This window comes from Balaenoptera acutorostrata, chromosome 17 (genome assembly GCF_949987535.1).
Source record: "Balaenoptera acutorostrata chromosome 17, mBalAcu1.1, whole genome shotgun sequence".
NCBI classification, from domain to species: Eukaryota; Metazoa; Chordata; class Mammalia; order Artiodactyla; family Balaenopteridae; genus Balaenoptera; species Balaenoptera acutorostrata.
Genome location: NC_080080.1, coordinates 69,445,265 through 69,467,756, shown reverse-complemented (window position 1 = coordinate 69,467,756; position 22,492 = coordinate 69,445,265). Strand labels below are relative to the sequence as shown.

Here is a 22,492-nt window from a genome sequence, read left to right as displayed (position 1 = left end):
AACATTGTAGGGCTTCCCTGGTGGCGCAGTGGTTAAGAATCTGGCTGCCAATGCAGGGGACACGGGTTCGAGCCCTGGTCCGGTAAGATCCCACATGCCGCGGAGCAACTAAGCCTGTGTGCCGCAACAACTGAGCCTGCGCTCTAGAGCCCGAGCTGCGCAACAAGCCACCGCAATGAGAAGCCCGCGCACTGCAGGGAAGCGTAGCCCCCGCTCGCCGCAACTAGAGAAAGGCTGCGTGCAGCAAAGAAGACCCAATACAGCCAAAATAAAATAAATAAATTTTTAAAAAGAAACGAATATAACGTAAACCAACTACACCTCAATTAAAGATTTTTAAATTGAGAAAAAAAAAAGATTTAAGACCCTGGTTTTCCTCCTCTGTAGAAAGGAATTGAACTAGAGGAGCTATTTAAGGCTCTTCCAGCCCTAAAATGCAGGAATGCCATAATTTCCAGATTCAAAGAACGACCCCTTGCAAATTCAAGCAAAGCACGCGCTGCATTATTTCGAAGCAACCCTTCAGGATAATAGGACATGCGCAGACCCAGCCGCTTTACACGCAGCCCCGTGCCTCGTTATGCGAAGCAAACACAAAGCGTGCTAACCCACAGAGCGGGGAAATACAAACGGTTTTCCCCTTCTGTGTTTCTCCCTTCAGAAAAACAACCATAATTTTACAGTTGCCTACGTTTATTCTTCTTATTTTGAGTTGACTCATTTGCATCGCTCAGATTAGAAAATCTAATAACCCCTCTGTAGGCTAACAAGCACTCAAAAAAAAAAAAAAAACCCACACGATTTTTAATCACTGGTGAATTTCCACCCACGGCTTCTGCATACAATCCTAAAGGGGAAGCTTTAGTTTTCAGGTCACAATTCACGTGTCACAACAGCATCCTTCCTGCCGAGCAACCAAGGCAAACACTGCACATACTGGCCACCGCTGTTCCAAAGACAGAATCCCCATCAACACCGGTCCACGGCTGAGGTTGGCACGTCATGAACAGTATGAGAAACTAGACTTGCGTCCACCACATTCTCTCCAAAGAGCCAGGGGACTGCATATACACTTAATGTTAGGTGACCGGGAAAGCATACAGATTCACGCAGAGACTACAGACCAGAGAAAGTGAGGCACGCTCAGGAGCATACCAGCCCCCTGACCGGAGTCCAAGCTGATCAGGGCATGAGAGCCTCTCCACTTACCCAGCATAGCGGCTGCTGTAAAGATGGCTGTGCCCTGGGTGCAGAATCTCCAAAAAGAGCAAGCAAAGAGGCAGCAAAGCAGCTCTCCGGCTGCTGGGCTTCCCGAGGAACTTCATAGTGCGAGGATGAGAGGGGCTGAAAGTTCTTCCCGCAGTTACCGTCACCGGAGGCTGGAGATGGCTCCCAGCGCGCCCTCCACCCAGCCCACGGTCCCTGGGAGAGGGTGGGGAGCGGGCTCAGGAGGGAGCAAAATGTGACACTTCTTTCCAGCCTCAGAGGAAAAAAAAAAAAAAACAGTTCAAGCAGCTGAGGGAGGGAAGTTGCTGTTCAGACTTGGTCTTGGGACGAGAAGCAGCAGCTTCTGCCCACACACAGCCCTGCCCAGCCCCGCGCTGAGCTCCAGGCTCCCCTCGAAGGGGCTGGGCCTCCCCGTGCTGACTCACCGCAGGGGTTTGCTGGGTGTCGCTTCATTAGGGTAACTCCTCTTTTTGTCCTCTTGTTTTTGGGGGCTTTTTTTTTTTTTTTTTTGGCTCTTCAACTTTTGGCCCCTAACTTTTTTGGACAACCTTCCTCCTCCCCTAATTGCAAAAGACTTGTTTGAGGACGAGCTAAACACGCAGGCATAGAACATTCCAGGCTTCGTGTTTTGATCTACCATGGCAAATTTCAACACGGAGTCCACATTCTGAAATGCACAGTGAACAGTCTTGATGGGCCGTGGCCAGCCAGGCCTGGTGCCCGCTCCTACCTGCACCGGGACGGGCAGCTGCTTCCCTGGGCTTCCCTGTGCCCCTGTGCTGATTCCATGGCGGCGGCATCCAGACCTGCGGCTATTTCAAAGGTTCTCACGGAGGAACTGGAGGTCTCTGGGTGCTGAACCACCTTCCCTGCACATTTGGAATCACTTAGGGAGCTGGGCTATTTAAATCAGAATTCCTGGGGGTGGGATCATTTGTTGAAAAAGCCCCTCAGGTGATTCCAGTATTTAGCCCCCCTGCTGGTCTAGAGCGGGACTTGTCAAACTTGGCCCTGCACGCACATCACCTGGGGATCTCGTTAGAGCGCAGCTTCTGAGGCAGCAGGCTGGGGCCGGGCCTGAGCGTCTGCATTTCTAACAAGCTTCCAGCTGATGCTTGCACGGCTGGTCCTTCAGTCACACTTTGAGGAGCAAGGCTTTACTTTAGAATGATGTCTGCTTTTTCTTCTCTCTCTAACAGCTAGAGGGTGGAGGGAAACCTTGGAGCAAGCCAGTTCCTTCTTGTTTTTCCCAAGTTGGTGACGAAGAAGGCTTTTTGGCATTCACTTGCTTCTACCCCAATACACTGGAAAACCCATCTTGGGGGAGGATATGCTTTGCTCTAGTAAATAAGAACATTGTTATCTAGGGTGTCCCCTGCTCTCCGCCATGCCCAGTCCTGGTCGTGCTCTGGAAGATGGTGAGCCAGCGTCCCTCTATCACACTCACTCATTTACTTCTCAAATTTCCTTAAGAGTCGTGACCAAGAACTCCTGTACCTTCTAACATGATAGCCAGAGCCTCTGGTAGAAGGCACCAAATCTTTCCCCATGTTCTCCACCTGGGGAGTTGAGTTTGAGTCCTGTGAGTTTGGTCCATAACAGCTGAAATGCTTTTCATCTGAGATGATTCTCTAAAGTTTTCTACAACTACCCCAGGATTTAATCTCTTCTCCGCATCCCCTTCCCTAACACCCAGTATGTCTGCTCCTGTAGGGCACAGCACTTCAATTTTAAGTGTTTGTCTGCTTTCCTCACAAGGCTGCCTTCTCCTTGAATGCAGAGCTATATCCCTTTCATCTTTGTACGACTGCCTTTTCTCTCCTAGAGGGAACAGTGTTCACTGAAGGAATGATCAACCGTGTTTGTTGAGTGAGTGCCGAACCTGGGAAGGGATTCATTCAACAAACATTTACTCTGTGGTCTCTGTATCCGGATACAGGAGAGGCCACCTGGGCAGCTGAGAGCTGTATGGGTGCCTTTGAGGAGTAGATGTGCCCAGGCCTCCTGGGTTTTTTTCTTGTTTGTTTATATTGTTGTTTTCTTCCTTCCTGACTTCCTGGCCTAGAGCTTTGGTCTTTGTGAACTGGTGAGGCTGCGCTGCAAGGCTCACAGGGATGTTTCCTGGGGCCTTTTCTACAAGGCCAAGAAAGCCTATACAACAGTCCGTGAGCTGCTGAAATAAGAGGTTACTGTATAAATAAAACACTTCATCTCGTTGCATTTCGTTATGTCAGAGCAATGTATAAATCTGTCATATTATATCACAACATTAAACCAGGAATGTACAGTCTCGGACTGGGGATTAAGCTCATTCTCAAATCATCCTGAAGGGTTGGATCCAGCGAACATGTTTAGCAAAGGCTCTCCAGACTCTGAGACCAAGGTAATAATTTCCTGGGCCATCAAAAATGCAAAACACCCTGGAGACATCCTATAACCTTCCTAAAAATTTCAGATCAAAGAGAGGTTCTCAAACAATAGAAGCCATTCCTAACAATCTTCCTCTGCTTTTCTAAGGACCAGGTTATCTGATCAGACTTCCCTTGGAGTAGATAAGCACCCATAAAATGAGTGATAAATGGAGTCCATTTAGCAAGTGGGAGGAGAAGAGAATGGTTTTTATAGATGGATTCAAAGATAAAAGTTCCATTTTTAAGGCACTGAGAGGGAGTGAATTATTAAACCAGTTAGAGACTCAGAGATGGAAAGATGAGACATTCTATTTATCGGCTATGCCTCTGTCATATTTTGGTGGAAGAGTAAACTTTATTAAAAGAAATATTATCCTGCAGAGAAAAAAGGAAACTACAGTGGGGAAAGGAAAACATCATCCTTGACTTGGGTCCATTGTGGTGGATGATTAGATCATTTTTAATGTCTCTTCCAGATCTGGAATTCTGTGATGCATGGGGGAAGGTTTTGCAAATCCCTTTCTTAGGGATGCGAGCGAGAGCCACGTACATGAGTTTTGGTAAAGACCTCATGAGAAGGTGGATGGGTGGGTTTGGGCTTTGCGGTACAAGCAACCCTCCCCTCGCAGTTGGTTTTGTGCTCAGGCCTCAGTGTCTTATTGACAGAGACCTTATTGCTGTTGTCTCTTCTATGGCTTCCTGCCATTGTTCCCACATGTGAGGAAAGAGCAAATGTGAAATTAGGTTACTGCCTTATGCAATCTTGGCAATTCTGTAAGGAATGTTCTGAAGCTTCCTTTAACAACACATCACTAACAGTTCCCTCCCAACCTCATTCAGCACCGTCTTGCCCCTCTGGGTTTTTGTTTTGTTTTTATTTATTTATTTTTGGCTGTGTTGGGTCTTTGTTGCTGCGTGCGGGCTTTCTCTAGTTGCGGCGAGCGGGGGCTACTCTTTGTTGCGGTGCACGGGCTTCTCATTGCGGTGGCCTCTCTTGTTGCGGAGCATGGGCTCTAGGCACGTGGGCTTCAGGAGTTGTGGCGCTCGGGGTTAGTTGCTCTGCGGCATGTGGGATCTTCCCAGACCAGGGCTCGAACCCTGCCTTGGCAGGTGAATTCTTAACCACTGCGCCACCAGGGAAGCCCGCCCCTATGTTTTTAATCTTTCTCTTGTCAACTATCCACATTTCTCTCTTCCTCAGACACAAGCTACTTCTCCTCTTCTTCCTTTCCTCTCTTTCCTCCTCCTCCCTCCCCCTCCTCCTTCCCCCTCCCCTCCTCCCCTTCCTCTTTCCCCTCCCCCTTTCCCCTCCCTCTCCCCCTCCTCCTCCTTCTTCTCCTTCTCCTCCCTTCTCCTTCTTTTTCTTCTTTTTTCCTGGCTTCTCAAAAGCACACTCTTGAACCCTGACAATTTGCTTCCCATCCCTATCACCCCGATGAAGCATCCTCTTTTTTTTTTTTAATGTTCTTTTTCTTTCAAAAATTGAGGTATAATTGACATAACATTATGGTAGTTTCAGGTGTATGACATGATAATTAAATATATGGTATATTACTAAACCATCACCATAATAAGTCTATTTAACACATGTAGTTACACATTTTTTTTTCTTGTGATGAGAACGTTTAAGATCTACTCTCTTAGCAACTGTCAAATATGCAATACCCTATTATTAACTATAGTCAGCGTACTGTACATTACATCCCCATGACATTTATTTTATAACTTGAAGTTGGGACTTTTTGACCTGCCTCTGGCAACCACAAATGTGTTCTCTGTATCCGTAGAGCTTTTTTTTTTTTTTAGATTTGACATATAAGTGAGATCATACAGTATTTGTCTTGCAACTTTCTCTTAAAGATCAGTGGTGATCTCCAAGTGGAAAAGCTTTTGTTCACAGCCCGTTCTGCATCTGTGCAGTTTCTAAGGCTGTTTACCAACTCCTATTTGAAACTCTCTTTTCTCTTGGGGTCAGGGACATTGACTTCTTCTGTTCCTCTCCTCCCTAGGGTTCCGTCTCTCTTTTTTGCCTGCTTAAAAAGGTAGATGCTTTATGAGGGTCTTTGTTTTGCCCTCTCCTCTTCTTGATGCATTGTGGACAGAAAGGGGTGAGCAGTTTCATGGAAGAGATGGACTTGATTTGGGTCTGGAAGAGAGGGAAGGATTTGGCTGGATGGGGATATGAATGCTGGATAGAGATGGTCATTATTTTTAAGGAAACATTGTAAACAAACTCATGGTCCCTAACTTTGTGACACTTTATGCCAGTGGAGAGGCTGGGCAGATAAATAAACACATCATTACACTTGGTGGTTTAATTAATTATATAGAAACAAATCACAAATGCTGTGAAAAAAAAGTGACGAGGGAATGGATCACATGTGGAGGGTGTCATGAGGAAGTAAATATTTAAGCCAAACATGAGAAGGAGCCAGCTCTACCAAGAAAAGGGGAGTAGTGTGCAGGGAGTGAGGGCCAGAGACAAGACCACTGCAGGCACAGGGAACAGCATATGCAAAGAAGTCCCATTCAGAATTTACTGTCCTTCCTTAAGTCAAGACAGGATAGAGAGTGACATTCAGGCTCCCAGTGTGGCATTTACGGCCCTTGAAAACTTTCTAATTTTTATCTTCTTCAATATTCCCTGAATATTCTGCAACTTCTCCTTCCTCTGGGTTTTCCTTCCTCTTGTGAGGGCCACGTCCCTCACACAAGGAGTCTTGCTCACTCAGGTGAAAGAGCAATTTGAAGAACAAGTGTGATTGATGGACAAGACTATTATTATGTTTTAGGCCCCTGTAATTATATTACAAATGTGTTTTATAGAATTTATGGAGTAAAACCAAAGTTTTTTAATGTAGGAAGGTGGGAATGAGGAGTCCTATTCGCTGCTTCCAAGCAGCAAAGCAGACTTCTCCCTCCATCTTCTCCGTCTCTGCTTTTCCTTCTTTCTCTCCCTCCTTCTCTCCCATGCTCCCTCCTGCTTCCCCTTCCTTCCTGATACCTGTCTCCAAGGCGATTATGAAGAAATGAGGTAGAGAAAACATAGATAAGAATACTTTAGAAATTACCATTCTGAACGACAGAAAAAGGATGTCTGTGTTACACCATTTGTGATATTAGTGTTCTAATGCAAATTAAGAGTCATTTGAGCTGGATGGAGCATGAGAGAGAGCTTAAGAAAGTTTGATTAGGATAAAGTCAAAAGCAATAATAAACAAAGGATTGCGGAACCACTCTCCAGTCCGTTTGCCTCGGGCAGTGAAAGATGATTAAAAAAAAAAGAGACAAAAACAAATAAGAATGGAAACAGTAACAGTGAAAAAGATTCAATTTTAAACAAAAAGACTAAGGGTGGGGGGGTGGAAATTTCAGGTGTAACAAAGATTGAAGAATAGGTGATAGAACTTGTTTTAAGAAAGAAAAGCTGTCTTGAGGAATGAGAGAAGTCAGGCAGACAGCAGTGTTCCACCTTCAGAGGTATTAGATGCTCAGATGTGAAGAGATGAGAATATCGTCTTAGTGCTGAAGGACAGGGAAAGAGTAAATAGAAGAATAAAGGAGCTCTATTCCAGCTGGCTTGTAGAGATAAGTGTCCTTTCAATGTCTCTAAAATTCCAAGAAAACAGGGAGCTTGAACTAATAATACTTTCAATATGCTACAATTAAAATAAAACGTACTCTTGCAGAAACTAACTCAGAAACATTTTAAGAATCCAAGTTGATGTAATTAAGGTAAACCTTTGGCAAATAAGACTAGCTGAATAATTTTGGTATAATAAAAAAACCAATATTTTCTCTGATTTATCAATGTCAAGTATAATGTAAAAGCACATTTTAATTCTATTTGGACATGCTTTCTCTAAATTTATGCAGGTGTACTGATTGGTTATGAAAAATGCCACTTTTTCTACAACCAAATTGAATTATTATTTTGACAGATGCTCTATTTTAATAGGAATCATGTTTTGTAGTATGTCAGCTTGAAGATAATTTCCAAGATCTTTAGGGAACTTAATAATAAAATGACAACCAATTGAAAAATTGGCAAAGGATCTGACTTGACATTTCTCCAAAGAACATATACAAATGGCCAATAAGCATATGAAAAAGATGCTCAACGTCATTAGTCATTAAGGAACTGCAGATCAAAACCACCATGAGATACAAGTTCATGTGCACCAAGATGGCTAGAATCAAATACACAATAATGAGTGTTGGTGAGAATGTAGAGAATCTGGAACCCTCAGCTACTGCTGGTCTGAATGTAAAATAATGCAGCTGCTGTGGAAAACAGTTCTGTAGTTCTTCAAAAATTAAATATACAGTTACCTTGTGATCTAGAAATTCCACCCCTAGGTTCCACTCAGGAAAATTCAAAACGTATTTTCATACCAAAACTTGTATACAGATGGTCATAGCAGCATTATTCATAACAACCAAAAAGTGGAGACAACCCATATGTCCACCAACTGATGAACAGATAAACTAAATGTGGTATATCCATACAATGAAATACTATTTGGCCCTAAAAAGCATGAAATACTGATACTTGCTCTAGGATGGATGAACCTTGAAAACAATATGCTAAGAGAAAGGAGCCAGACACTAAAAGCCACATGTTGTATATTCTATTTATGTGAAACGTCCAGAATAGGTAAAACATAGAGACATAACGTATATTAGCAGTTGCTGAGATAGAGGGGAAAGGGAATTATAGAGAATGACTGCTAATGGGTATGGGTTTTCTTTTTGGGGTGATGAAAATATTCTGGGTAATGGTGATGGTTGTACAATCTTGTGAATATACTAAAAATCACTGAATTGTACACAATAAAATGGCTAATTTTGGAGCTTCCCTGGTGGTGCAGTGGTTAAGAATCCGCCTGCCAATGCAGGGGACACGGGTTCGAGCCCTGGTCCGGGAAGATCCCACATGCTGCAGAGCAACTAAGCCCGTGCGCCACAACTACTGAGCCTGTGCTCTAGAGCCCGCGAGCCACAACCGCTGAAGCCTACACGCCTAGAGCCCGTGCTCTGCAACAAGAGAAGCCACCGCAATGAGAAGCCCGCGCACCCCAACGAAGAGTGGCTCCCGCTCGCCACAACTAGGGAAAGCCGGCACGCAGCAATGAAGACCCAACGAAGCCAAAAATAAATTAATTAAATAAATTAAAAAAAAAGAGAGAACTGTAAAGATGATTTATAGAAAAAAAAGGCTAATTTTATGGTATGTGAATTATATCTCAATTTTAAAAAAAGAACTCTAGGGAATTTGAATCCTTAGACTGATTAAATAGAGCTAATTGATGGATAATCACTGGACACCTAAATTATTTCAAAGTAAGATAAACCCCTGAAACACTGATCACTGAGCATAATTTTATGTTTATATGCTTTTGCTTTTAACATGCTACAGATAAGCTATATCTTTCATTAATTTCTGCCACTTTCAGAAGGGATATAAAGTTGTAGCAAGTGTGTGTCTTTAGAAAGTTGTGTTAGATGTATTTATGAGTTCTCCTTGTTGGCTAAAACGCTGATTGGTGACAGGCAATTCTCCATTATCTACTTTGAAGTTTTCTCTATGAAATAGAAGTTGGTCACTTTGGTTCGGTTTAAAGTTACAATTAATATTGGTGTTTGAGACTACTCTAGGAGCAACAGTGTCAGAGAAAATACAACAACAAATGTGCTTCTATTTTTCAAAGAAAAGAATAGTTTTCCCCTAAAATAGTACTCCTCTGTCATTTTTCCTTTTTTCTTTTTTTGTTCTTCAAACCCATTTACACTCTTAAAACTTATTGAGGACTCCGAAGAGTTTATGGGGGTTGTAGCTACTGGTACTGACTGTACTGGAAATTGAAACTAAGAACCCTTAAAAATGCTTCTTTATTGACTACTTGAAGGTAGTAATGATGAAAGCATCCTATGCTAATAACATCTTCTGAAATTAGTTCTCGTGGTCTCACAGGATTTGTCCTCAAGTGCCAGCCAGTATGTTCCAGAAAACTAAAGAGCGCAAGGAAAGGCAAAGCTTGGAATGTAAATTTTATTTGCCTTGGTTTATAATACCTGAGTCTGAAAAGCTATGGAATGTGTTAATGGCTTAGCAAATTTGCTCAATGTTGATGAAATTGCTTCCTTGATTTACCATTTATGGCTTTCACTTACAATATGAAGGACAATATGAAGGGTTAATCTTTCAGTGTCATCTACCTACATAGCAAAGATTGTCTTATCAGAGTAACTTTCTGTGCTTTAGGCTGACTTTGTCACATCCTGGCTTATTTAAGAAAACAACAAAAAAGAGAAGAATCCTCACTTCTGAAAGAGCTAACATTTTTACAATTATGTTACCTTCAATGTTTATTTTTAATTTTTTGTCACTTCAATTAAATAGGTAACAAGTATTGTTTCTCAGGCACCCACTTAATCAAGTGTCTATATCTCCTCTGATAATATTTTTTATTTTGTCTTCCCAAAATCAGACAGTATAGAACAAGAACAACAAAAAGTAAAACTCTCAGGATATCTTTTGTATCTAAAACTGTATTTATGATTCCCAGAGGGCCCCTGCAAAATCACAAAGATGTGTTCTTTCACCGTGTAAAGCACTAGAAATAATTAGGTTTAAGAAAAATCTATATTCCTATTGATGGGTTGCATGAGAAGAGATGTCAAATCAAAAGAGATGTGTATCCTACCCTAAGTAAAATTTTTATGAGTAAAATATTATTAATATAAATATTTCAGAAACTGCATCCTATTTGGGAGGTTCCTGGGAATGTGTCAATGCCCTTGTGGTCCATGACATGTTTCTATTTATCAAAGTCTTGGTGCGGTTTTGATTGATGACATTAGGCATCAACAGTAAAGTGTTGTTAGTCATAAATTTCAGTTATTATTTAAAATGCTTATTGGCCACAAGTTTATTCTTCATTTGAATCTGACATCTTCTGGGCCAGTGGCTCTGGGGATGTATATACATCAGATGCAAGCATGAGGTTTTATAAAAATACAGATGTCTAGACTCTACTCCAGACTTACTAAATCACTTTACTTAATAATCTTGGGATATTCTTAGCATATGCTTTGCATATTATTGGTATGTTATGTGTATTATTTCTCAGGATTATTATTTTATATATTACAATTATTTCCTCTGCAAAAAGTACATTCTAATTTTATAAATCAGATGTAACATTTCACTAACTTCTTTGAAAATAGGCTTAATCATGGTCCTTAAGAGACATTTTACCGAAGTGTTTTGAAATGGCTTTATTATCTTGTTCTTCACGCCACGTGTACAACCAAATTTGCTTGTCAGTTGCATCATCCTTGTTTTGGACATTCATCACACCTTTCACATTGGAAACGTATCAGTAATAAATTAACCACAACTATTTGAATCTCTGTTATCTACAGATAGTTTTTGTATTATTCTGATGCTTTTTTGCTGTAGGTATGACAGTTTGAAAAGTTGCCAATAATGGCAGAAAACAGCGAGTTTGATCTTATTTCCTCCTTCACATCAGAACCTGGGCAGTCTTCTCCCAGCTTCTGCCCTAACCACCTCATCGTCCAGTTCTATGCTGGTCCCGTTCCTTTCCCTGCCCAAAGTTTTCCATATTAACTGGCTTATTCCTTTTCTCCCTTGTTCGGGGACTGTCTTCTTTTTCTCTTTCTTTTGTTTCTTCTCTCTCCTGTTCCTGATGATTAGTTTATTATTTTATCTACCCCTTCTCTCTGATCAGGGTTCTCTCTTTTTTCTTTTTTCCAGGTCTTTCCTTTCCAATTGCCACCCCAATTCCTAACTGTCAGGCCCCCCTCTACTAATCTCTGAATCCTCCTATCAAAGTCAGGTCACTCCCATCCGATTTCCCTCCTGATTTTGTCCACATTTCCTTCAGTATAAACCCCTTATTGCATCATAAGCAAACTCTTTGGCCAGAATGCATTTCTAACTCCATTTTACCTGCTTGATGAGCAGAAAACACTCACACAATGTTAGTGAAACTGTTTCTGAGTTGCTCTGCGGACTGGGGGTTCCCAAGTTGAAAATCAATCTGGTGCTTCCCTAAGTGCTTTAAGTGCTTTTCTGAATTAAAGGAAAGCATCAAATATCCAACCAGAATTTCAACACAAAAGTTAACAGCTGGTGTATAAAGAATCTCCTAGAGCCTCTTGTTATCTGAGTTAGGCCTTCTTTATTGAACTTTATTTGAAAGAGGCAACTTGGCATTAAACTCACAGCTGCAAGTTTTCTAAGAGGGAGAAAAAAAACAGTCTGGATAGGATTACAACAGCTACAAGAGAAAGAAAACCTATCTGTGACCTTATTCTGCAGGCAGTCTGACGTGGTGGCAGAAATCGCTTTTCGTACTGCTTAGGAAGCATCCCTACAAATTGTTGCTGGGATTGAGGGTGACTCTTTACTGGCTTCTTTCAATCGGTGCCTTTTGGGGTCTGGCCCACCATTTGGAGGCATAAGTCTCACTCTTAGAGACTATTTTTTGCTTTTGTGCAACAGATGCTGAGCAGAAACAAGTACCTACTTAATTTTGGTATAAGGACCAAAAATTTTGGTGCGCCAAATGTAATTTGTAATGTAAATTTTTTTCAAATGTAATTACGTCTGCCAGCGCAACCCTTTAATAACAAGCACCTAGTTTACAATTATGCTGTCCACATAATTTGCTAGTTGCACACTGATTTCCACCCCCTCCCTCCCCTTAAACCCTCTCTCTTCCCACAAGCTTCCTCAACTTAAATTTATACTGAGAAAGCTTTTGATACACTGGGCATTTTTCTAAACTAGTGTGTCCCAAACTTTGCTGCACATTAGATTCAGCTGGGGAACTTTAAAAATTCCTAATCAGGGTGTCTGGGAGAGGGAGCCAAGTGTCACCACTTTTGAAAGATTCTCAGGTGATTCCAAAATGAAGCAAAGCTTGGAAACCATTGTTCTAAGTGATTTATCTACATCAACTCGCTGTCTTGGCTCTTCCCACTCAGAGTTATCAGACTACCCCAGATCACGTGGGTTCGTCAGTCTGGTTCTCTGTACTTATCTCGTGTGTCATAGATGATAACTTATCATCCTTAGTCTATTCACTCTTCTCACTTGTCTTCCAGGAACTACACTTGCACCCTGATTTTCTCTTAGCCTCTGTTTATAGCGTCCCTTCTCCTTCCTGTCCTGAAAATATGGATATGCTCCAGAATTCAGACTTTCTTCATCTCTTACTTACCTTACACTTACCCCCTTGATGATCTCACCCAGTCTTATGACTGAAAATACCATCTATATGCTAACAATTCTCATATTCCCAGATTTATATTTCTAGCTCCAAATTTTCTCTTAAATTCCAGATTCCTAAGTCCAACTCTATTCAATATCTCTGCTTGGATGTCTAATAGTCATGATGGTTGACACAGCCAAAACAGAATGTATGGTTCTTTTCTAATTACCCCTCCAATTACTCTTTCTACAGAAGTTTCCATTTGAGTTGATGACTACTCCATTCTTTGAGCTGCTCAGATGAAAAAGAAAGCACCCTTGACCCCTCTTTCTCTGAGCATGCTGAATCTGCCAGATAATCCTGTTGGCTCTACTCTTCAGTATCTCCAGAATCCAACCACCTCTGACCACTTCCGCTGATACCACCCTGCTGTGAGCTGCCATCATCTCTCACCTACATCACTGCAAGCACCCCCTCACTCTTCCGCCTGCGCCTGTCATGCCTCCCTGCAGTCTCTTCTCAGTACAGCCCCTGGGGTGGTCCTTAAAGACACAGTTCAACCCTGTCACTCCTCTGCGTGGCTTTCCACTTAACTTACGGTAAAACCCAAGATTCTTAGGACGACCTTCAAGGCCCATGTGATTTAGTTCCCAGTCACCTCTCTGACCTCATCACCAACAACTCCCCACCCCGCTCAGCATGCAGCAGTATGGTTAGGCTGAATAATGGCCCCCAAAGAGGTCCATGTTTGAATTCCTGAAGCCTGTGAATGTTACTCAGTGTAGCAAAAGAAACTTTGCAGATGGAATTAAGTTAAAGATCTTGAGATGAGGAGATCATCTTGGATTATCTGGGTACGCCCAATGTAATCACAAGTTTCCTTACATGAGGGGGGCAGGAGAGTTACACTGACGAAATGAAGATGTGATAATGGAAGCAAGAGGTTGTAACAGGACTTGGGAAAGTTACTAATCTGGCAAACCTCAGTATCATCATCTGTAACATGGCAAATGTAATACCCACCTCACAGGGTCATTCTGAAGACAAAGTGAGAAAAGCCTTGTATGTTTGTCATTTGAAGTGATATGTAAAATTTCCTATTTACATTTCATTAATTTCATCTTATTTATTTTGGACCCAATTTTCCACCAATCTGGGGAAAAAGGCAAAAATCTTTTAAAGTACTTATTGTAACTTAATGAGATAATCATGCAATTGAGATTTATGTGCCGGTGTTCATTCAGGTCATGGACAACATTACAGAAAAGAACTAGACCAGATATGAAACTCCTTCAACCTCTAAGTAGATTCTTATCCATATTTAATATTATTCAACCATTTATGAATTCACCTGCACTGAGTATGCAAATATGCCCTTGGTCCATGAGGGTTTGTTTTTTTTTTTTGAGGAGCTTTTAAACTGCATAACTAAAATCCTGGTATATAGTGTCTGTGACCACTCCTTAACTGCTGGTTAGTTGGGCAGTTTTTTCCCTTAGTGAATCCACTTGGATTCTATGGATCATCTTGACCTTCTATCAGTTTCCTAAGTATTGGCAAGCCATAAACCATTTTAGGATTTTGCCATATATATATTGATATATGAAATTTATTTTTTGGTAGTTTCTTGGGCTTACCTTTTGGAAGAGAAAGACATTTTTTTCCCCTCAAGTCTTAAGATTCCTCTCTATTTCTCTATGATTTCTCACTAGTAATCTGTTTGGGTCCTTGACTGCACCAGCACATTCCTTTTATATCCTGAAATATAATATATCTTGGTCTGAAAGCATGATAACATTTACTGTGACCACATATTCTTTTACCCTTCTCTGTACCTTGGGGTTCAGTTCCCACTTAATGTTTGTCCTATCTGCACAGTTTGAAGATCATTCTTCTTAATAGACAAGGTAGAAATTGGGAACATTGCAAGATAATTTTGTACTCCCAGTTTTTTTAAGGCATCAGTTTCAATACAGAACTGGGAGTTCTATTTTCCAATATGACTACCAGATTTAATTTCACCGAGAAAAATTTTATGTTTTTCCCTATAAATTATATTTTTACTCATTAGATTTCATTTTCCTCCCTTGGCTTTATTTTTCTTTTATTAAAAAATTATAAAGCTTCATTTCACTTACCTTTTGGATCCTTTGTATGATAAGAGTGATTTAGGATTTTAGTATATAGCACTGGAGTTGAATTCATTCCCATATTTTAAGATATTCAGCTTCCTGACATGTGAAAATGTAAAATGTGTACCTGGCACAATTTTCAGGGGAAAAACTCACTGAAATGTGTTGATGTTCCTTTTTTTCAGCTTCAGAAATAGCTGCTGTGTGTTCCTTTACCCTGTGTGTGAAATACCCACCCTCCCCCTGCAGTGGTCTCTCAGGGCATCAGCTCTGTCTAGTGAACTAATTTCATTAACTGGACGGCCTGGTTTGTACTAAACAAGGAACTATGAAAATAAGGACAGAAAGAAAATTTCTTGTTAATTAGTTCACTCCAAAATTAATGTTCAGACAGTCAATATATGGCAGTAGACTGAAAGCAATTTCTCAATAACCTGTAACTTCCCTCTTTTTTGCTTCGTAAAGAGATATTCAGCTAGAAAAAGATTAATTACGTGGATGTCCTTCACTCTGTGGAAAGGAAACATCTAGAAAACTAATGCTTAAAAAGTGCTGATTTACATTATAATTGTGAAAATGTTACCACTGGGATCTCCATTTCTGACTGTCTTGTCCTGCTTGGGGAAGGTAAAATGGTGTCACTTTTTTTTTTTTAATAGATCTTTATTGGAGTATAATTGCTTCACAATACTGTGTTAGTTTCTGTTGTACACCAAAGTGAATCAGCCATTTGCATACATATGTCCCTGTATCCCCTCCCTCTTGAGCCTCCCTCCCATCCTCCCTATCCCACCCCTCTAGGTCATTGCAAAGCTCCGAGCTGATCTCCCTGTGCTGTGCTGCTGCTTCCCACTAGCTATTTTACGTTCGGTAGTGTATATATGTCGATGCTACTCTCACTTCGCCCCAGCTTTCCCCTCCCACCCCATGTCCTCAAGTCCATTCTCTATGTCTACATCTTTATTCCTGCCCTGCAACTAGGTTCATCAGTACCATATTTTTTTTATATTCCATATATATGCGTTAGCATACGGTATTTGTTTTCTGCTTTCTGACTTACTTCACTCTGTATGACAGACTCTAGGTCCATCCACCTCACTACAAATAACTCAATTTTGTTTCTTTTTATGGCTGAGTAACACTCCATTGTATATATGTGCCACATCTTCTTTATCCACTTATCTGTCGATGGACATCTAGGCTGGTTCCACATCTTGGCTACTGTAAATAGTGCTGCAGTGAACACTGTGGTACATGTCTGTTTCTGAATTATAGTTTTCTCAGGGTATATGCCCAGTATACTGTTTTCCATAGTGATTGTATCAATTTACATTCCCACTAACAGTGCAGGAGGGTTGCCTATTCACCACACCCTTTCCAGCATTTATTGTTTCTAGATTTTTTGATAATGGCCATTCTGACCAGTGTGAGGTGACAGCTCATTGTAGTTTTGATTTGCATTTCTCTAATAATTAGTGATGTTGAGCAACTTTTCATGTGCCTCTTGGCCATCTGTATGACTTCCTTGGTGAAATGTCTGTTTAGGTCTTCTGCCCATTTTTTTTTTTTATAAGATAAAGACCAATTTTTTTTAAATTTTATTTATTTATTTCTGGCTGTGTTGGGTCTTCATTTCTGTGCAAGGGCTTTCTCCAGTTGCGGCGAGCGGGGGCCACTTTTCATCGCAGTGGGCGGGCCTCTCACTATCGTGGCCTCTCTTGTTGCGGAGCACAGGCTCCAGATGCACAGGCTCAGTAGTTGTGGCTCACGGGCCTAGTTGCTCTGCGGCATGTGGGATCTTCCCAGACTAGGGCTCGAACCTGTGTCTCCCGCATTGGCAGGCAGATTCTCAACCACTGCACCACCAGGGAAGCCCTTTTGCCCATTTTTTAATTGGATTGTTTGCTTTTTTGATATTGAGCTCCTTGAGCTGTTTGTATATTTTGGAGATTAATCCTTTGTTGTTTCATTCGCAAATATTTTCTCCCATTCTGAGGGATGTCTTTTTGTCTTATTTATGGTTTCCTTTGCTGTGCAAAAGCTTTTAAGTTTAATTAAGTCCCATTTGTTTATTTTTGTTTTTATTTCCATTACTCTAGGAGGTGGGTCAAAAAAGATCTTGCTGTGGTTTATGTCAAAGAGTGTTTTTCTCTAAGAGTTTTATAGTGTCCAGTCTTACATTTAGGTCTTTTATCCATTTGGAGTTTATTTCTGTGTATGCTGTTAGGGAGTGTTCTAATTTCATTCTTTTACATGTAGCTGTCCAGTTTTCCCAGCACCACTTATTGAAGAGGCTGTCTTTTCTCCATTGTATGTTCTTACCTCCTTTGTCGTAAATTAGGTGACCATATGTGGGTGGGTTTATCTCTGGGCATTCTATCCTGTACCATTGATCTATATTTCTGTTTTTGTGTCAGTACCATACTGTCTTGATTACTGTAGCTTTGTGGTATAGGTTGAAGTCAGGGAGCCTGATTCCTCCAACTCCGTTTTTCTAGATTGCTTTGGCTATTTGGCGTCTTTTGTGTTTCCATACAAATTGTAAAATTTTTTGTTCTAATTCTGTGAAGAATGCCATTGGTAGTTTGATAGGGATTGCACTGAATCTGTAGATTGCTTTGGGTAATATAGTCATTTCCACAATTTTGATTCTTCCAATCCAAGAACATGGTATACTTCTCCATCTGTTTATGTCATCTTTGATTTCTTTCACCGGTGTTTTAAGTTTTCTGAATACAAGTCTTTCACCTCCTTAGGCAGGTTTATTCCTAATTATTTTATTCTCTTTGTTGCAATGGTAAATGGGAGTGTTTCCTTAATTTCTCTTTCTGATTTTTTGTTGTTGGTCTGTAGGAACACCAGAGGTTTCTGTGCATTAATTTTGTATCTTGCAACCTTACCAAATTCATTGATTAGTTCTAGTAGTTTTCTGGTAGCATCTTTAGGATTTTCTGTGTATAGTATCATGTCATCTGCAAACAGTGACAGTTTTACTTCTTCTTTTCCAATTTGTATTCCTTTTATTTATTTTTCTTCTCAGATTGCCATGGCTAGGACTTCCAAAACTATGTTGAATAATAGTGGTGAGAGTGGGCAACCTTGTCTTGTTCCTGATCTTAGCAGAAATGGTTTCAGTTTTTCACCATTGAGAACAATGTTGGCTGTGGCTTTGTCATAAATGGCCTTTATTATGTTGAGGTAGGTTCCCTCTATGCCCACTTTCTGGAGAGTTTTTATCATAAATGGGTGTTGAATTTTGTCAAAACCTTTTTCTGCATCTATTGAGATGATCATATGGTTTTTATTCCTTAATTTGTTAATATGGTGTATCACATTGATTGATTTGCATATATTGAAGAATCCTTGCATCCCTGGGATAAATCCCACTTGATCATGGTGTATGATCCTTTTAATGTGTTCTTGGATTCTGTTTGCTGGTATGCTGTTCAGGATTTTTGCATCTATATTCATCAGTGATATTGGTCTATAATTTTCTTTTTTTGTGATATCTTTTTCTGGTTTTGATATCAGAGTGATGGTGGCTTCATAGAATGAATTTGGGAGTGTTTCTCCCTCTGCAATTTTTTGGAAGAGTTTGAGAAGGATTGGTGTTAGGTCTTCTCTAAATGTTTGATAGAATTTGCCTGTGAAGCCATCTGGTCTTGGACTTTTGTTTGTTGGAAGATTTTAAATTACAGTTTCAATTTCATTACTTGTGACAGATCTGTTTATATTTTCTAATTCTTCCTGGTTCAGTCTTGGAAAATTGCACCTTTCCAAGAATTTGTCCATTTCTTCATGGTTGTCCAGTTCATTGGCATATAGTTGTTTGTAGTAGTCTCTTATAATCCTTTGTATTCCTGCAGTGTCAGTTGTGATTTCTCCTTTTTCATTTCTAATTTTATTGATTTGCTTCCTCTCCCTTTTTATCTTGATGAGTCTGGTTAAGGGTTTATCATTTTCTTTGTTTCTATTTCATTTATTTCTGCTCTGATCTTTATGATTGTTTTCCTTCTACTGACTTTGGGTTTTCTTTGTTCTTCTTTCTCTAGTTTTTTAAGTGTAGAGTTAGATTGTTTATTTGAGGTTTTACTTGTTTTTTGAGATGAGATGGACTTGCTATGAACTTCCCTCTTAGAACTGTTTTTTCTGCGTCCCATAGGTTTTCGGTCATCATCTTTTTGTTGTCATTTATTACTATGTATTTTTAAATATCTTCTTTGATTTCATCAGTGATCTCTTGGTTATTTAGTAGCACACTATTTAGCCTCCATGTATTTGTGGTTTTTACAGTTTTTTTTTCCTGTTATTGATTTCCAGTCTCATAGTGTTGTGGTCAGAAAAGATGCTTGATATGATTTCAACTTTCTCAAATTTTCTGAGGCTTGATTTGTGACCCAAGATGTGATCTATCCTGGAGAATGTTCCATGTGCACTTGAGAAGACAGAGTATTCTGCCACTTTTGGGTGGAATGTTCTATAAATATCAATTAAATCTATCTGGTCTATTGTGTCATTTAAAGCTTGTGTTTCCTTATTTATTTTCTGTTTGGATGATCTGTCCATTGGTGTAAGTGGGGTGTTAAAGCCCTCTACAATTATTGTGTTATTGTCGATTTCTCCTTTCATGGTTGTTAGCATTTGCCTTATGTATTGAGGTTCTCCTATGTTGGGTGCATAAACATTTAAAATTGTTATATCTTCTTCTTGGATTGATCCTTCGATCATTATGTAGTGTCCCTCCTTATATCTTGTAACAGTCTTTATTTTAAAGTGTATTTTGTCTGATACGAGTATTGCTACTCCAGCTTTCTTTTGATTTCCATTTGCATGGAATATCTTTTTCCATCCTTTCACTTCCAGTCTGTATGTGTCCCTAGGTCTGAAGTGGGTCTCTTGTAGACAGCATATATATGGGTCTTGTTTTTGTATCCATTCAGCCAGTCTGTGTTTTTTGGTTGGGGCATTTAATGCATTTATATTCAAGGTTATTATTGATATGTATGTTCCTATTACCATTTTCTTAATTGTTTTGGGTTTGTTTTTGTGGGTCTTTTTCTTCTCTTGTGTTTCCTGCTTAGACAGTTTCTTTAGCATTTGTTGTAAAGCTGGTTTGGTGGCGCTGAATTCTCTTAGCTTTTGCTTGTTTGAAAGCTTTTGATTTCTCTCTTGAATCTGAATGAGATCCTTGCTGGGTAGAGTAATCTCGGCTGTAGGTTTTTTTCTCTTTCATCATTCCTGCCACTCCATTCTGGCCTACAGAGTTTCTGCTGAACAAATCAGCTAATAACCTTATGGGGATTCCTTTGTATGTTATTTTTTGTTTTTCCCTTGCTGCCTTAAATATTTTTTCTTTGAATTTAATTTTTGTTAGTTTGATTAATATGTGTCTTGGTGTGTTTTTCCTAGGGTTTATCCTGTATGGGACTCTCTGTGCTTCCTGGACTTGGGTGACTATTTCCTTCCCCATGTTAGGGAAGTTTTCGACTGTAATCTCTGCAAATATTTTCTCAGACCCTTTCTTTTTCTCTCCTTCTTCTGGGAAGAACCCTATAATTCGAACCCTATAATTCAAATATTGGTGCGTTTAGTGTTGTCCCAGAGGTCTCTGAGATTGTCTTCAATTCTTTTCATTTTTTTTCTTTATTCTGCTCCTTGATAGTTATTTCCACCATTTTGTCTTCCAGCTCACTTATTTGTTCTTCTGCCTCAGTTATTCTGTTATTGATTCCTTCTAGTGTATTTTTCATTTCAGTTATTGTGTTGTTCATCTCTGTTTGTTTGTTCTTAAGTTCTTCTACATCTTTGTTAAACATTTCTTGTATTTTCTCAATCCATGCCTCCATTCTATTTCTGAGATTCTGGATCATCTTTACTATCATTACTCTGAATTCTTTTTCAGGAAGATTGCCTATTTCCTCTTCATTTATTTGGTCTTGTAGGTTTTTACCTTGTTCCTTCATCTGTGACATATTTTTTTACCATCTCATTTTTTTTCTTTTTTTTTATTATGAGTGGGATTGTGTTCCTGTCTTACTGGTTGTTTGTCCTGAGGCTTCCAACACTGGAGTTTGTAGGCTGTTGGGTAGAGCTGGGTCTTGGTGCTGAGATGAGGACCTCCGTGAGACCTCACTCTGATGAATATTCCCTGGGGTCTGGGTCTCTGTTAGTCCAGTGGTTCGGGCTTGGAACTTCCACCACAGGAGTTTCAGCCCAACCCCCAGCTCCTGAGCCAAGATCCCACAAGCCATGTGTGGTGGCAAAATAAAAAAAAGAGGGAGGACAATAACAAAGTAAAAAATAAAATTAGACTAGGAAACTAACAGATATTTTAGAAAGAATATAAAAGTAAAAATATAGATGAATCAACAACTGAAGGTACAACAGTACCACAGTAGTGAAAAAGAGGAGGAGGGGAAAAAAAAGGGGGGGGGGAAGGCCTTGGCTGTGGAGGGCAGGGCCTAAGCAAGGGTGAGGTTTGGGCAGTGGGCAGGGCCTATGCTTAGGACCCACAGGGCTGGAAAAGGCCCTGGGGGCTGTGGGGAGTGGGGCTTAGGCTCAATGGAACAGAAGGGGCCAGACGTGCCCCCCAACCCTGGTCTCAGAGGGTGGGAGACATCACCTGTGAGCCCAGCAGGCTTCCTGGGTTTGAGTGGGTGGGGAAAACGCCCTCCTCTCCTCCCCTGCTCCTCCCAGAGGGCCCCTCCCACCTGCCTCTCCTGCTCTCCTCGGCCTCAGAGGCACCGATCCTGTCTGGCCTCCACTTCTCCTCCCTCCTCAGTCCCCCCACATCCTACTGGTTCACTTGGGGGTTCCTCCCATCTCCTTGGGCGTCAGGGTTCCTCACCAGTGGCCGGCAGATGCCCTAGTTGTGCAGAGACACTAACTAGGTATCTCCCTGCACCGCCATCTTGACTCCACCTCTCTGGTGTCACTTTAGTAGTAGTGGTTGTAGTAACTACAGTGAGTGTCTCACCATGTTTCAGGGGCGGTGAGAAGGACGGGGTGTTGTTACACTCAGTCCTCAAGGCAGCACCATGAAGCAGGTGCTATTGTGAGTGTTATTTATAGAAAAAGACGTTCAGAGAGGTTAACAAAATTGCCCAGTTCAGATAGTTATTAACTGGCAGAGCCTAAGTGGGCCTGACTTGGAGGCCTGCTCTTATCCACTATACAATATGCTTTTCTGACCTTAACCACCATTAGAGACACCCCTGGAAGTTCAGTTCCCCTCAAATGACTCCTGCATTCATTCTGGGAGTCTCTAAGATGTGTCCCAGAGGAACTCATTAATAACACTCTAGAGTTAGCCCTGGGAATCTTTCATTTATCCATTCTTAATCTTCACTCCGTGATAACACCATTGCTGAGGTCTACACCATCCTCAAAATCTTCTGAATGGCCCTCTCCACTGCTCCCCCATCTGGATGGGGACCCAGGCAATTTATGGGGACTGTTTCTCAAAGGTCCCAAAGGT

At 40.8% G+C, this 22,492-nt stretch overlaps 1 protein-coding gene across 1 annotated transcript in view; it reads right to left on the bottom strand.

Moving 5' to 3' along the window:
• The window catches only part of CPA6 (carboxypeptidase A6), a 264,464-nt gene extending 262,958 nt beyond the window's left edge, over positions 1 to 1,506 (bottom strand). Inside the window, exon 1 of the mRNA XM_007185024.2 lies at positions 1,210 to 1,506. Coding sequence (XP_007185086.1) covers positions 1,210 to 1,325 — 116 coding nt within the window. The 5' untranslated portion in view covers positions 1,326 to 1,506. The remainder of the gene's footprint in view (positions 1 to 1,209) is intronic.
• Positions 1,507 to 22,492: the final 20,986 nt, after the last annotated feature.